This window comes from Cinclus cinclus, chromosome 2 (genome assembly GCF_963662255.1).
Source record: "Cinclus cinclus chromosome 2, bCinCin1.1, whole genome shotgun sequence".
In the NCBI taxonomy this organism is placed as follows: Eukaryota; Metazoa; Chordata; class Aves; order Passeriformes; family Cinclidae; genus Cinclus; species Cinclus cinclus.
In genome coordinates, this window is record NC_085047.1 from 32614469 (window position 1) to 32630632 (window position 16164).

At 46.9% G+C, this 16164-nt stretch overlaps 1 protein-coding gene across 1 annotated transcript in view; it reads left to right on the forward strand.

The window, feature by feature from the left end:
* CAPN5 (calpain 5) overlaps positions 1-12107 on the forward strand; it is a 35023-nt gene extending 22916 nt beyond the window's left edge. The window contains exons 3-12 of the mRNA XM_062513837.1: positions 1745-1953; positions 2371-2563; positions 3122-3315; positions 4684-4761; positions 5325-5520; positions 6610-6732; positions 7400-7596; positions 8728-8849; positions 11463-11599; positions 11925-12107. Of these exons, the coding sequence (XP_062369821.1) occupies positions 1745-1953; positions 2371-2563; positions 3122-3315; positions 4684-4761; positions 5325-5520; positions 6610-6732; positions 7400-7596; positions 8728-8849; positions 11463-11599; positions 11925-12107 (1632 nt within the window). The remainder of the gene's footprint in view (positions 1-1744; positions 1954-2370; positions 2564-3121; positions 3316-4683; positions 4762-5324; positions 5521-6609; positions 6733-7399; positions 7597-8727; positions 8850-11462; positions 11600-11924) is intronic.
* Positions 12108-16164: the final 4057 nt, after the last annotated feature.

The window sequence follows — 16164 nt, forward strand, 5'->3', positions numbered from 1 at the left end:
AGTACCAGCTCTGGCTGACAAGCTGCCTCTAATCAATGCTGGGATCATTTTTAAGCCCACATTAATAGTGAGTTGATTATCACAATGGTCCTCTATGACAATTGATTAGGATGAGCTCCAGTCCGGAGGGAATCAATGGGCACTGATGGAGGGCTGGCTGACCTTTCCTGGCAGTCTCCAGAGAGGACTCTGGGACATAGCTGTTTGCACTCCTACAAAGCACCAAACCCTCCAAATGTGTCTCTTTTTCATGGCTTTGTCTGTTCTGCTTCTATTGATCCAGACAGCTCAAGAGTGCCTGTGAGCTTGCAGGGCTGATGGCATCATTAATATTCCAGTGTAGGAGCAACAAGAGCCCTGGGCTGGATCATTGCTAGAGTCAGGGGGCTCTTCAGAGGGAATTCTCAAAAAAAAAAAAAAAAGAAAAAGAAAAAAAAAAGAAAAAAAGCAGCTCTATCAGCTGGACAAGGGTCCAAAGCACAGTAAAGGTGGTTTCACCATGTCCTGTGACTTCTTGAAGAGGCTCTTTCCATGCAATGCATTTGTGTCCTCTTCTATCTCACTCCAACACGCTCAGCTCTCCACAGGAAAGTGATTATTTGGTGTATTGAAACATAATGCATGCTTGCATGGACACCTTGGGGTTTATTTTATCACTGAGCTCATGACCCTTTGGGAACAGGTAAGTGAAGTAGCAGGGGTGTGGACAGTCAGTCACATTACAGCTGCTGTGTAAGTCAGTACTTGTCAGCCATCAACTGCAGTAACTACACGAGGCCTCACAGCCCGCCCTGGCTATGCAGTAAAACCACATTGCCTCCACCCTCAACAAAATCTAATCTGCAGTGGGGTAGTTCTTTGCTGTGTGCCTCTGTGTACTGGTTCTAAACAAGATGCAGACCCTTCTACATGCAGCATCTGTGCCTGGCTCTGCTCATTTCTGTCCTGCCTATTGGATGAATTTTCCATCCAAAGCAGAGCTGGTACTGCCTGCAGCCTTGACAGGCTATGGACTTTGGTAGTTACCCTTTGCTTGTGCCTGTCCTGCTGGCAGTGACATGAAACCTGTGCTGCCTCAGACCCCTCAGCTGCTCTAGGGTTTCTTTCAACTCAGGTCTTCTTTTCTGTCTTTCCTCAAATCACCTCCCTGTGCTTGCCTGGGCAAGCATGGTAACTCTTTACAGGGAAGAATGGAGACCTTGAGGGAATGAGGATCGAGCTTTTACTTAACAAGAGTAGGTTCATGCAGAGTATCTGCTGCCTATTTGTTGGCACCAGGTAGATGAATACCACACTTGCTCTTGGGCCAGTCAAGTCACACCAGAATCAAGTAGGAGAATCAAAGAAGGTACCCTTTGTTAGTGGTACCCTACTGACACTAAAAAACCCAGAAAATTTGATCCTAAAAGTAACCATCCCTGGTTAGACAAAGAACTGATCTGCTCCAATAGCCTGTCTACAGAAGTAGGTGGCAGCAGATGCCCAGGGTAGGATTATAAGAAAGAGGACAAAGGTTTTTAACTCCTCCTTCCAAGGGACAGTGAAGTCTAAGCTATTTCAGTACATGTTAATCTAGTCTGCATTGGCAGAACCAGGTCCAAAATCTGGCCCAGCAGACTGTAAGCAAGTCCATGCCCCTCATATTCTTCCTTGTCTTTGATGTTGTCTACATTAGTTCCAGGATGAGAGTCAGTCCTAAGGAAAAAAGGAATAATTTGGGTATAATGTGCCTCTTCTTTTGCAGGTCATCCCAGACTGGAAGGAGCAGGAGTGGAACCCTGAGAAACCTGAGAGCTACGTGGGGATCTTCCACTTCCAGTTCTGGCGTTTCGGTCAGTGGCTGGATGTGGTGATCGATGACCGCCTGCCCACACTCCACAATCAGCTCATCTACTGCCACTCCAACTCCAAGAATGAGTTCTGGTGTGCCTTGGTGGAGAAAGCTTATGCCAAGTAGGTACCCAGGCAGTTGTAGGATAAAGTGGAACCCAGGCACTCTGTTTTTCCTCTCTGTTCATTCACCAGCTGGTTTACAGCAGTGGAAACATCTTTCCTGCAGAGGAGTAGTACATACCTCAAACAGACAAAACACTAAGGAAAAAAGCCTTCTCTAGCCCTAATTTGCCCTCAAAGCCTTCGATGTTTCTTTAAGTAACACATATTCTAGAGATTTCAAGTTCCTTTTACTTTGGTCCTATGACAGCAAGAGTGCATCAAGGAATGTGGGTCCTATTTTTTCACCCTAGTTTGCTGTCCTTTCCCACATGAAGTTCAACTACAAATCTCCGTTCTTGAGGGTTCCCCAAGAATCATCTCCAACCCTTTAAAATGTCACACCAATGTTGTGCCATCCCTGTCACCCTCTTTCAGGTTGTCAGGCTGTTACGAGGCCCTGGATGGAGGCAACACAGCTGATGCCCTGGTGGATTTCACTGGTGGGGTCTCTGAACCTATCGACCTAACCGAAGGGGACTACATCACTGATGAAGCCAAGAGAAACCTCCTCTTTGAGCGCGTGTTGAAGGTGCACAACAGGGGAGGCCTCATCAGCTGCTCCATCAAGGTAAGCAACATTACCAGTATGGTCACAGTCCCACAGGAATAGGCATTTTAGGATGCAGTTGTCCTACACAGTCATTAACTTCTAAATTAGATCAGATAAATTGTGGCCAAGACTTCCAACTTCTTGATTATGGCAAAAGGAGTGAATCCTGAATGTCAACCCGCTTTATTCCTTGTTGCTATGCCCAAGAGCCCAGATTCATCCCAGCACCCTTTAAATGCTGGGAAGGGATCTACTCCAGAGAAAGGCATTTTGGAGTCTGCGTCTGGGCATCTTTACAAATGCAGGCTGCCAGACCTCCCAGTATAACCATTGGGATGGGCTTTATCGGTTGCCAGTATGGGAGCTCAGAGACCTCATGAAGCAAATGAAGAAAAGGAGGGATCCAGCACATAAAATGGCATCTGAGACATGCCAACTGGCTGTCTCCCTGACTATTGATACTCATCTTTTTGGCTTAAAGAAGCCTGTAGGGAAATCTGAGTTGCTTTCTTTCCCAGCCCCTGCAGAGGTGGTCATGTCCCCCTGGTCTGAGCACTGTCTGTGTCCCCCTGCCAGGCCACATCAGCAGCTGACATGGAGGCTCGCCTGGCCTGCGGGCTGGTGAAGGGCCATGCATACGCGGTGACAGACGTGCGGAAGGTCCGTCTGGGCCATGGCCTTCTGTCCTTCTTCAAGTCAGAGAAGCTGGACATGATCCGTATGCGCAACCCATGGGGCGAGCGGGAGTGGAACGGCCCTTGGAGTGACACGTGAGTTGGGAGGCACAGCTTTTTTCAGTGGGAAATTCTTCCCTCTGAGGGTGGTGAGGAACTGGCAGTTCCTCAGAGAAGTTGTGGATCCCCTATCCCTGTGTCTTGGTTTGAAAGACAGGTGTCTGCTAAGAAAGGCAGGAGCCTCTTTTTTGAAATGGAGACTGCAAACCCCCTCCCTCCAAATTATTATAATTTTGAAATTAAGGGGCTCTCAGGCAAAGATGTGGGAATAGGATTAACAGTTCTTTACTAGGAAAATTAAAATAAAATACAGTATTACAGAGAACAAACCCAAAAAAACACTGAGAGATTCAGAATACAACCTGACACCCCGTCAGTCAGGGTGTTGGTAGCAGACCCATTAAATGGTGGCTGCAGTCCTGGAGTGACAGATGTGGTTCTACTAAAGCAATGGTCCTGTAGAAGGGTGCAGTTTTCCTCTGAAGGTCCAATGATGGTGTGAAAAGGTCCTGTCTTCCTCTGGAATCCAGTGGAAAAAAGGCTGCTTTGACGTTCCAAATCTCAGTTTTTATCTAGGTAGGAAAGGCTTGGCTCCTCCCCTTGACTGGAGCGTCTCTCAGTGGGATGATGTAATTTTATCATGTAATGGGACTCAACGGCCCATTAACAGGAGATATCTTCTGTGAGGAAGGATGGATGTGGAAAAGATAAAGAACACTGCCCCACCTGGTTTTTAACAGATGGCCCATTAGCAGAGAATATCTCCCACGGAGATAAGGAACACTGCCCCACCTGACTTCAACAGATGGTGATAGAATACATACTTTTGGTCACATCCTGTATTTCAACCTAAGACAGCCTGGAAGTGTTCAAGGTGAAGTTGGATGGGGCTTTGAGTGACCCAGTCCAGTGGAAGGTTCCCCTACTCATAGCAGGGGAGTTAGAATGAGGTGATATTTAAGGTGCTTTCCAACCAACACCATTCTGTGGTTCCATGTCTGTTCATACCAGTGAAGGATGTTCATAGATCACCTTTGGGCTCCCAGACTTATTCCAGCAAAACGAGCACCCAACAGAATTAGCCTCTGCCACCACTAACTGCTGTGATGGCTGTGGATGAGATGAGGAACCAAGGGCTGGTGCAACCAGAGCTTTTGGCCAGAGTCAATTTTGTTATCTTTATGGATAGGGCTATGATTGTACAGGCCAAATAAAACCTTGCCAAACTGGGCTCAACTCCATTGGTCAGGAAGGAAGTTGAAGTTCCAAGCCATGCTACACTTCCCCCATGTTTGTCAGATGACCTAACCAGAGTGGCATGAGGACTGGCTTTATACAGTCCTTGTGCCTCAAATACTTGTGTGTCCCTTACCTCTGAGCAATGATCCTGTTCTCTTCCCACAGATCTGAGGAGTGGCAGAAAGTGAGTAAAAGTGAGAGAGAGAAGATGGGAATGACAGTGGAAGATGATGGAGAGTTCTGGTGAGTCCCTCCTGGGTTTGTCACCACAGGCCATGCCCACGGCATCTTCCCACCCCATGGAGCATGTACATCTTTTCCATGCGTACAAGCTCTTCAGAGAAAAAAGGCTTCCAAGCCATAGGGTCTCTAGTGGAGCTCCCTCCTTGAGCCCATGGGTATTAGCTTTTGCTGGCCATGACCCTGGAATTGCAAGGTGCTCTGCATCACTCGGGGACCAGACCATTTCACCAGGGTACTGAGAACCTGTCATAAAGGTGCTGAACTTCACAGCCTCACCAGGAATATTTCAGTACAACATTTATCCTTGTGTGGAGAAAGGGCCACTGTGCTGCTTCTTCCACTCCATAACACAGAGACCTGTTGTTTAAACTCAACAAGTACTTACTGCAGGCATAGAGAAAGGCATCTCCATCTCTTTTGGAGATATTTGGTGAGTAACTTTTGTTATTCATCAGCCATCAGAGGCAGCCCACACTCTCTAGAAGGTAATCCAGAAAATCCCTGCAGTGTACCTTTCCAGGGAATGAAGCAGCATAACCCAGTTCTTCCCTTTCCTGACTCAGGATGACCTTTGAAGATTTCTGCAAATACTTCACAGACATCATCAAGTGCCGTCTGATCAACACCTCCTACCTGAGCATCCACAAGACCTGGGAGGAGGCAGTGCTACACGGGGCATGGACCAGAAGCAGTGACCCCTTGAAAAACCGCTCCGGAGGCTGCATCAACCACAAGAACACTTTCCTGCAGAACCCCCAGGTGGGTAATGGGGCAGAGGGCCTGCTGGAACCTTCACATGTGCTTCCAAGTGTTTAACTCACTTATAGGGACCTAGAAGGCCAAAATGGCTACCAGATCGCTAATACATTATTTGTGCTTATGGCAATTCTCTGCACAGCATGACCAGCATCAAGGCCAACTCTATTAACATTATCCCTCTTATCAAGGAGACTGCATCCAAGTGCTTAGTGTAGAGCATCTTGGCACAAGGGAAAAACAAACTGTGCCACAGTGTAGCAGTGTTGGCTGGTTACAGTCAAACAGGGCCAGGAATCATTTCCAACAGTCTGGATGTGTGAATGACCAAATTCCACTTTTTGTGCCCAAATTTTGATGCTGTTAAATTTACGCGGACGGGTGTAGCCCATAGAGCCATTTCCTTCTAGCCTGAAGTTCATCTCCTGGAACAAAATGTTCTGGAGAAAAGGAGGCTCAAGGGACCTTATGGCTCTCTACAACTACCTGAAAGGAGATCACATCCAGGTGGGAGTTGGTCTCTTCTCCCAGGTAACAAGTGGTAGGATCAGGGAAAACAGCCTCAAGTTGTGCCAAGGGAGGTTTAGATTGAATATTAGGGAAAACTTCTTTACTGGAAGGATGAAGACATTAGGAGAGGCTGCCCAGAGCAGTGGTACAGTCACCATTTCTGGAAGCATTAAAAAGGCATGTGGATGTGGCACTTGGGGACATGGTTTAGCGGTGGACTTGGCAGTGCTAGGTTAAGGGTTGGACTGGATGATCTTTGAGGCCTTTTCCAACATAAATGATTCTACAGTTGTCTTGTCCTGCTCTGAACTGGGATTCTCATGATCACAAGCCAGGTCCTTTTGGGTCCTTCATGTAACAAGCAGTTGAAGGATGGTCTGGTCCATTGCAGGAGTTCTCATCAAGGATGTGGGAGAGTTGTTTCCAGCTTCCAGCTCTGTATTAACCTTTTAAAGCCAGGCTGTCCCTGCATGGAGGTGAACTGGGTTAAGCTGATGTTAGATCTGTTAAATCCACCCCCATAGAAGTCCAGGGATCCTGTATTAATAAATATCTCCCTTACTTTCCTCTCTTTGCTTCTAGTATGTGTTTGATGTGAAGAAGGCAGAAGATGAAGTGCTGATCTCCATCCAGCAGAAGCCCAAAAGGACCAGTCGCAAAGAGGGCAAAGGAGAGAACTTGGCCATAGGCTTTGATATCCATAAGGTAGGCTGGGCTTCCTGCATGTTGGCCTGAATGCCACTGTAAATTTGTTGTTTGTGGAGTGGTACATCAGTCCTGCCTGACCATGTTGTTCATTTAAGCATTATCTGGGTGCTTCTGGGGTGCCATCAGCACAGCCGGCCCTCCTCTTGAGAGTAAGAGGGATATCAAAGGGGACAGCATGGACAACAGGTTGCCCAGGGAAGCTGTGGATACCCCTTCCCTGGAAATGTTCAAGGCCAGGCTGGATGTGGCTTTGAGTAACTTGCTGTAGTGGGAAGTGTCCCTGCCCATGACAGGAGATGGAAACCAGATGATTTTGAAGGTCCTTTCCAACCAGAACCATTCTGTGATTCTGTGCAGTTCTTGCTAAAAGCAATGATTAGTCTTTTCTCTCCAGATGTTAAAATCTGTTAGACTAATTCTTATGTTTTGTTTGCTGGGTCCGCAGTGTCAAGCTGGGAGGCAAGAGATGAGTCCCTGAGTCAAAAGAGTTGGGAAAGCCACATCCACACTTGTTTTCCACACAGCACAGTTGGGGCCCGTTTTGCTGGTTCTCTTAACTCCAGGCGTCCTGGCACTGTGGACTCAGTCCTTTCAGTCTTTTCTCCTCCATGGTGGATACCAGTACCTTTTCAGCCAGTGACAATCCACTGTGGTCTCTGCCCAGGTGGAGTTGAATAGGAACTACCGGATGCACACCCTGCAGCAGAAGGTGGCCAGCTCCATCTACATCAACTCCCGCAGTGTCTTCCTGAGGACAGACCTGAAGGAAGGCCGCTACGTCATCATCCCCACTACTTTTGACCCTGGTCATGAGGGCGAGTTCCTTCTCAGGATTTTCACAGACGTGCCTTCAGATTGCCGGTAAGGAGCACGAGCAGGGATGGGGAGGAATTGGCTCTATGGAGACAGCCCTGTGCTTTTGATCTGTGGTTTTCCTGAATGGTCATAGCCTTGCCTGCAGCTGCTCTTTGGCTTTCTGTTAAGAGACAGGTCATCTTTACAAGTCTCTCCACAGACATGCAGAGAAGCTCCCACTCTTCTTCTAAGCATGTGTCCTGGTTTGAAAGACAGGTGTTTGCTAAGGAAAGCAGAAGCTTCCCTTTGGACTGAAAAACAAACGTGATTCTTCCGATTATTATAATTTTGGAATTAAGAGAGCTCTCAGGCAAAGATATGGGGGTAGGAATAACAGTTCATTACCAGTATATCTAACACGACAAACAAGAACAACAACAGCTATGAAATTACCCACAAACAGAAGAGTAATTCAGTCCCAGTGTTTTTTGGCTGCAGGCACCTTTTCCCTGAGCTGCAGTTCCCGGTGCTGGGGGCGGGCGGGTCCCGCAGAGCCGCAGGAGGGCTGGGGGTGATGGCAGCGCTGTCCCAGGGGGAGAGAGAGATGGAGAGAGAGAGCCCTCTGCTCACGGTGTGGGTCCCAGTGCTCAGTAGAATGCTGGATGGTGGCAGTTCACAGCGAGAAGGCAGCCGGGCAGGGTCTGATGGTGGTTTCCCGACGCTGGGATGGGACACAGACGGCGATCGTCCTTCTTGTCCGAACTCCGCAGGGGAAATGGGCCGAGGCCCAGCCTTCCGCTTCCTCTTCTGGCTGTTTGAATCTCGCGGGGCTTACCTCTTCCCTCACGTCCCCTCCCCCTTGTCACCAGGGCCCAGTCAACAGGTATCTTAGCATGACAATGGGGAAAATTCCACAGAGGGAAAAAGGGAGAGAACTAACCCTCAACAGCATGATATGGGAGAGCATCCCAAACCCAGGTTGAGGAGATTGGGGTGGGGAGCAGAGTTTGACAGTGGACAGTGTGTAATCACAAAATCACAGAATATTCTGAGTTGGAAGGGACCTACGAGGATCATCCAAAGATCACTGAGTCCAACTCTTAAATGAATGGCCTGTACAGTCCTTCATCGTGCTGGAGCACTCTTCGGATGGATAAGACTGGGCACCTCTCAAAGGCCACATGTTTTTCCTTACAGAGAGCTGACACTGGATGAGCCACCACACACCTGCTGGAGTGGGATGTGCGGCTACCCACAAGTAGTATCCCAGATCCATGTCCTTGCTGCAGCTGGGCTCAAGAATCAGGACTCCCAAGGAGGTACTGATCTTTCCCTGCCTGTCTGGCCCCAGAGGAGTTGGGAGGTGATTTATGAAGTTGGACATTGCTGGAATTTATATCCTCAGATTTTTTTTCACTGAACATGCTTGATTCAGAAACCAGAGGAGGAGAAAGTCCATGGAGAACTAAACTTGCTTCTTGCAGTGGACATGATGTGGGAACTGTTATATTCAGGCTGTTATCTGAGGCCCTCCCAAAACTTCCCCAAAGTCCTTAGCAGAGGTCCTGTAACAACCCAAGCTTTTCTCCCAGGTATGAGCAGCTGTAAAAGTCAGGAATTGTATTTAAAGGCTTTTTAGTAAGAAGGACAGAGAAAGAGCCTGATGTGTGGTATTCATCACTGGAGGCTGGATAAATGTCTTATCAGCAGAGGGTATGCCAAATTTAGCTCACTTTGGGATGGTGTGGATCTAGATCAATTCTGACATCCATCACTTTTCCTGCATGGAAAATGTCAGGACCATACCTCCCCACGTCCTTCAGCCATACAGAGGCTCAGGACAAGAGTCCCATGTTCTGTCTGCCTCTGGACCAAGAAACCCAGTGGTAGTGATGGGTTGTACTAGGAGATTGCTAAAGTTGGGATGAAAGATCTAGAGGTTGTGATTAGAGAAGCAACTATCTTTCTACCATGGAAATAACCAGATCCTAGCCTTTCTCCCCCATTTCCTGAGTCAAGGATATGTTGTAACTGTGACAAGATTTAGCCAAACATTTTCAAGCTGAATTAAAATATAAAAATTGAAAAATTAAAAATCAAAGTAAACCCAACTAAAATTATACCTTTTTTCACCAAATAATTATTATCAGGGCTTTCCATCACTATAATCCTGAAAGTAACAAGCAGGAGCTTTTCTAAGCAAGGACTAGTCAGTGTGCTTATTTATCACATGCCACACAGGGAGTCCTTATACCCTATCTGGTGTTTGGGGGAAAATTTAACCCTAGGCAGGTGTCTTTTTCTTGTGTCATTCACAGCAGGTCATTGCTCCTGTAGCAATGCAGGGAAATCTGTAGCCAAAGATCTCCGAGCAGTTCTCAGAAACAAGGAGGTTTACCTTTCCTTCAGACAAGAAGAACGTGTGGATTCTGGAGTCATAAAACATTTTTTTTTCCACAAAAACCCCTTGGGAATTGCTTTCTTCCAGCTGTTTTCCAGCTGTTCAGCTCCCACCACCAACAGTGTGTTTGGTGTTTTCCACTGCCGTGGTATCTCTCCCGCATCCCAAGACAGGCCTTAAACACTACTTTGGAAATAGTGATTTACAGATAGGAATTTGGCTCTGGCTGATGGAATCTGAGGATTTAAGAGGCATCCCAAAAGACAATTTGGAAAAACAGCTGTGAAATCCAGCAACTGTGTCTCACCAGGGAAGCCAGGTCCTTGCAAACATAAATCTAGCAAAGAGGTGGTCTGGCAATCAAAATCCCTGACCCTTAGAATGGGCTTGTTTGTTCCTCCTCATTTCCTCTGGACAAGAAAACTCATCCCACTCATCTGTGTCTCCATCATAGCCACTAAAGTTCATGGTAAGTAAAAGCATTCTGGCAGCTAAATTTCCATAGCAGTAGTTCTTTCTCTACTGAAATTGCCAAAACAAGCACTTATTTGGTAAGATGAAAGTATTCACTAATGAGGGAGTCCTTCCTTCTCCTGGAAGCTCAGGTCCCCTCCAGCTGTGGGCTGGTAGTGTGAACTAGGTAACTTTATCCTCTGTCTGGTATTTCCTTGTGTGACCCACTTTCTCTTTTCTGTGATTTATTTCTGCAATTTTATTTCTGTCTGCTGAAAGGAGGGTTGAGTAGGACAATGTCCTCCATGGAGCATTTACTGCAATGGTCAGAAAGGTTTGGGGTGATGAAGGAGTGTTCCTATAGAATATGGAGACAAGAGAGGAAGCCCTTTCATAGAATCATAGTATTGTTTCAGCTGGAAAAGCCATCTAAGATCATCGAGTCCAACTCTTAACTCAGCACTGCCAAGTCCACCACTAAATCATGTTCGCAAGTGCCACACCTACACATCTTTTAATTTCCTCCAGGGATGGTGATTGTACCACTGCTCTGGGCAGCCTGTTCCAGTTCTTGATAACACTTTGTCATTAATTAGTTTTCCTAATATCTAGTCTAAACCTCACCTCCCTCAATTTGAGGTGCAATTTGAGGCCCTTTCTTGTCATCCTGTCACTTGTTTCCTGGGGGAAGAGACCAACCCTCACCTCACTACATCCTTCATTCAGGGAGTTGTAGAGAGTGATAAAGTCCCCTTGAGCCTCCTTTTCTCCCAGCTGAGCCCCCCCCAGCTCCTTCAGCCTGCTCCTTATCAGATTTGTGCTCCATCCAGACCTCTCCCCAGCTTCACAGCAGCCCATCAGCACCTACTGCCCAGAAACAACGTCATCTAATAGAATTAAACCTGAGCCAGAAGGCTGAGCTCCATGGACTTCATTTGGGGTGTGATCAACCCTTTGGCAGATACCCATCTCCTCTGGTGGGATATGGAGGCAAAGTACTGCATGACACCCCTGGAAAAGGACTCTCAGGAATTACAGAAGCTACAACAAAGGACAAAATTCCCTTTCATCTCCTCAGGAGCTGACCCTTATGTGATCATCAAGTGTGAAGGACAAAAGGTTCGCTCTCCAGTGAAGAAGAATACGGTATCACCAGAATTCGATGTGAAAGGGCTCTTCTACCGCAAGAAGCCAGGACAACCCATCATTGTTCAGGTACCTGGCAGGCAAGCAGTGGGCTGAGGAATGGAGACCCTCTCTCACTTGCACCCCTTGCCCTCTCCTCACACTGTCCACAGCAGATCTGTTCCCCAGGCTGAGCATCATTAGTTAATGCAGCTCAACCTCTCACCACCACAGTGACATCTGGTAAAGGCATGTCCTTCACCCCTCACACTACCAGAGTGACACCCCCACACCTCACCATCTCCCTGGCTTCAGCTCAGGGCATGTCCCCAGTGACCCCTTCACTCTAGTTCATGAAGGTTGGCTGCATCTAGTTCATGAAGGAGCTGCCCTCATCCCTGTTTTGTTTCCACAGATCTGGAACCACAACTTGATAAGTGACGAGTTCTTGGGCCAAGTGGTGCTCACGGGGGACCCCAGCGACCGGCAGTCAGTGCACACGCTGCACCTCCAGGACAAGGGGAACAGGAGGTCAAACGATCTCCCTGGAACCATTGCTGTGATGCTGCTCAGCAGTAATATCCTCACTAATGTCTGAGTACTCAAGGATGACTCTTCTGGTGCCACATATGTGAATATAAACATGCACACATACATATAAATATATATATAGACAGAGAAAGAGACACAGAGCCTACCTACCATCTGCGAAGTGTATATGAACCATGCATGCATTCCACTCCAAGGAGCCAATCTTGTGTTTTCAATGTTTAAAAATTGTGCCTTTTTTGGGGAACCGCAATGATCCTTCTGCTGGCGTCCTCTGCAGCCCCCCTGGCTGCCTCGTGCGCTGTGGGACTGCTGTGAGCACGCTGTGTGTCCTGACAGCCAGAGCACGATGCCCTGGGGCTGATTGTTTACACAGGCTGGCACACACATGTGCCACCACACACACACGTGGCCACCGCGGTGCCACCAGCTGCTTCAGTGCATCTTCAGCGTGTCTGCTTGGGTTAAGAGTAGTGTGCATGGAGTTGTCTCCCTTGAAACTGCCATGTAATCGCTTATCTGTGTAGGCACCACAGCAAAGGAGAAGTGGAAAAACAGATCGGGGCCTGTTGGATGTTTTTTGGGTATGGGTTTGTGTACTGCAACTGCAAGGAAAACAAACCAAGGCAGCCCAAATCCACAGGGGCAAAAACACCAAAGGTTCTATCATTTTGGGGACAAGCTGTCTCCACCCAAGTCTTGTTCAACCCCATGCAACTCTGAAGTATAGAAAGGTTTTGTCAACAGCTGTGGTGGGACAGCTGTTCTCTGGGGTCAAGTTTCTGAATCAGTCTGGACTCAGCTCCTGCGGGTGCCTCCTGAACTCCCATGGTGCCTGCTGTCTCTGTGTCTCCATGCTGTCCCCATCCAAAGAGCTCACCCCAGGAGCTGGAGTGGGTTGTCTGCTGGGGCAGTTCAGTGCTTAGGTAAGAGAAGATTCATTCCTCTGAAGGCCAAAGCGTCAAAGGGATGGGGAGCTTTGCTCCATGGGCTCCGTCTGTACTGCTGCCTACAGTGCATCATTTCTCAGTGCCTCTTCAAATTCTTTTTAAAAATAGTGGGATTTTAGCTTGCACTAGAGGAGCGCTGCTCCCAGTGCAGCCCAAAAATGCTGGGAATATTGAATTCATACCAGTGTCCATCTTTCACCTTTAATTTCCAGTCTCCCGTCATAGAGGATGAGTTGCACAGTCCTAGAGCCAGTCTTACGAGCACAACCCAAATGCATCCTTGGGGATGTGTCTAGGGCTATGGTCTGCTCCTGATTTCCATGAAAACTGAGTAAATCTTCCTTATTCCGCTGGGTGGCAGAATCTGGCTTCTTATAAACCATCCCAGATAAACCGAACAACAACCCCTTGTCTGGCCTTTCAGCAGCTGACTAGGACAAGTTTCAAGCCTTTTTTTTTTTTTCTCCTGTTGCTTGGGGTTTTTTATTCATGTGCCTTTAAAGTGGTGCAAGCTAAGGGATTTTTCTGTCAGATTTTCTAAGCAAATATTTTGCAGTCACCTGCATGCAAGTGGAAATTAATACATATGATAAAATCTTTGAATCTTGGTAAATTTTGACCTGGGCAGAGTCCCTTTCCTGCAACAAAAGTGAACAGGAAAGCTTTCTTTTGATATAGCAAAAGATTTCTACTTGTCCTACTAAATACTTATGTTTGTCTTGCAAATCTGTTTGGGTTTTTTTAAAGGTCCCTAAAGGTCTGCTAAGTCTTAAACATGGTAAAGTGTTCCCCACAGTACCTAATAGCTCAGTTCTTGGTGGAACCAGAAGCAGAGTGTGCAACTGCATTGCTTTTTGCGGGCTGCTTTTCTCCTTTCCTCATCTTCACAGTCCTGCAGTTACGAGTTTGCTTTTTTACCAAATTTTCTTATGTTCTTAGGTCTTGTTTTTCAGGACTTAAAGGTAAACAGCGGTCCCATGATGCTCTTTCCAGATCTCAATTACTCACTGAGCACCCTCCAACTCCAGGTTCCATCACTGGGACCAAGTTTGGTTCAGTGTCTTGCAGAATTTACTTAAACACTCCTTATTAGGTAAAGCAACTTTTTTGATCCCAAGGTCAAAGCAAATCCTTGAATTTAGGAAGACCAATTCAGAGATATTTTGATTTTATTCTAGTTTTGTGTATGAGACTCATCACTGAAAATAAATGGAAGCAGGATTGTGGGGTCAGAAGGTATGATTTGGGTCTTAGGAGATCTCACAGGCTTATGTTCAGAGTGATATGTGAGAGGGATGCCCAAAGATACCTCACCTGGCAAGGGGATGAGCTATTTGGCATCACAGGAACATGACAGGAGCTGTGTACCATCATCAGCAGATGGAGGTGTCCAGCCTGTCTGCATTAGCCTTGTTTTCTCGGGAAATCAGGCTATGGATAAGCTTCAGCACAGGAGGTCCAGGAGAGCCCTACCATGTGCCCAAGGAGCAGTGCCAAAGCTCACCAAGGAGTTGTGGTGGCCAGGTGCCCATGGGCAGCCTCCTTCCTCCCTGCAGAGAATCCAGCCATAAAGAGAGGAAAGGCAGCTTTTTAATAGCTTCTTTAAAAAAAAAAAATCACTCTCTATCAGGACCAAATTGTCTTCATATCAGTAATATTTGTCCTCTTTTTTAAAGAAAAAAATAAAGTTTTGGGAAAGTTAAAGCCTTCTTCCCCTACATTTCCAATGGAAGAACAGAAATTACCTTTCTTACTCTTCTTTTTCTCTTATTTGTAGAGAAGATGAGGGAGGGAAATTATTAAAATGCCATTCCTGTTGTTGATACCTTTTCTCTTGGAATGAAGTAAACAGAAATACTCAGGGGGTTTGGGGAGTTTTTTCTGAGAGAGGTGGGCAGGTCTGAAAAGCACTTTTCAGTCCCTCGTGAGTAGGGTAGGACATGTGTCTGATTTATTTCACATTTCTTTTGTTAATCATTTCAATGGTTGCAAGCAGCCCAGCTCTACACTCCGTGGAATCCATTTCTTTTTGACATCTGCCTTTTAAAACAGGCTGTGACTTGTCTTCATTGCCAAAGGCACTGATGTGTCATGCTGCACAAGATCAGAGAGTGGTCCAAACAGAAAGCCAACATTGTACAGCTGTAAACCTCCTATAAATAAATAAATTGTGTATATTTTATTCAGACTCCTTGCTTTTGAACTGCTGTGTCCTTCCAGAGTGCTTTTGATGGGCACAAGGTGGCTCTGCAGAGCCTTTTGAATTTGCTCGATTCACTAAACTCCATCCCTGTAGGCTTTGAGACTGAGGCAAGGTGATCTGTATTTTTTTCACACAAGGTTACACTCAAATTTGCTGAGAAAATCCACAGTGGGAATGGGTAACCTCCCCTGACTATAAACCTTTGCATCCTATGCCCCAGACTCACCATAGTGCAGGGAACTTGTTTTTTTGTGCCTCACTTGACTTGGAAAAGAGTTCTGTAGATGGCTGAAAAAATAAAAGGAGGGGGAGAGAGTTTATGGGCAAAGTAGGGGGAGGAAGTGGATTTTGGATGGCTTTCCCTCAGAAACAAGCCTGCACAATGCACACAGGGAACATTTGAAAAGCCTCGCCCTGTCCATTGGAATCTCCAGTCTTGCTGCTGTAACTCACAGACCCAAAGCTTTGGCACTGGGATCTTGCTTTCAGCTCAGCTTCCCTCCACCAGCTGCCTGTGCTCAAAGGCTTTGCAGCATGAAGGAGCTGTGTGCTTCTGCAGCCCACCCTTAAGAGCCTGGAGCAGACATCTGGAAAAAGCCCTTGTATTGTGTGGTGGAGGTATCTTCCCAGGCTCTTCAGCTTCTGGGATCATCCTCTGGGGCAAAATGTGTCACCAAATAATAGACAGAGAATAAACATCCTACTCCTCTGCATCCACCACTGAAACAGCTTGCAAGGACCTTTCTTGGGAGGAAAGCCTTACAAACACCTCAGTCCCCCAAACATCCTGATCCTCTCCTGGAGGATGTCCTCAGCAGCAGACTTGGCTGGGCACCTATGGGGCTGTGATGCTGGGCATAGTGCAGGAGCTCTGGCTTTGTGCACATTCTTAAAAAAAACCAAGGTCTATGCAAGCCTGGATAAGCCACAGACCATCATGGAGGCATGGAGAC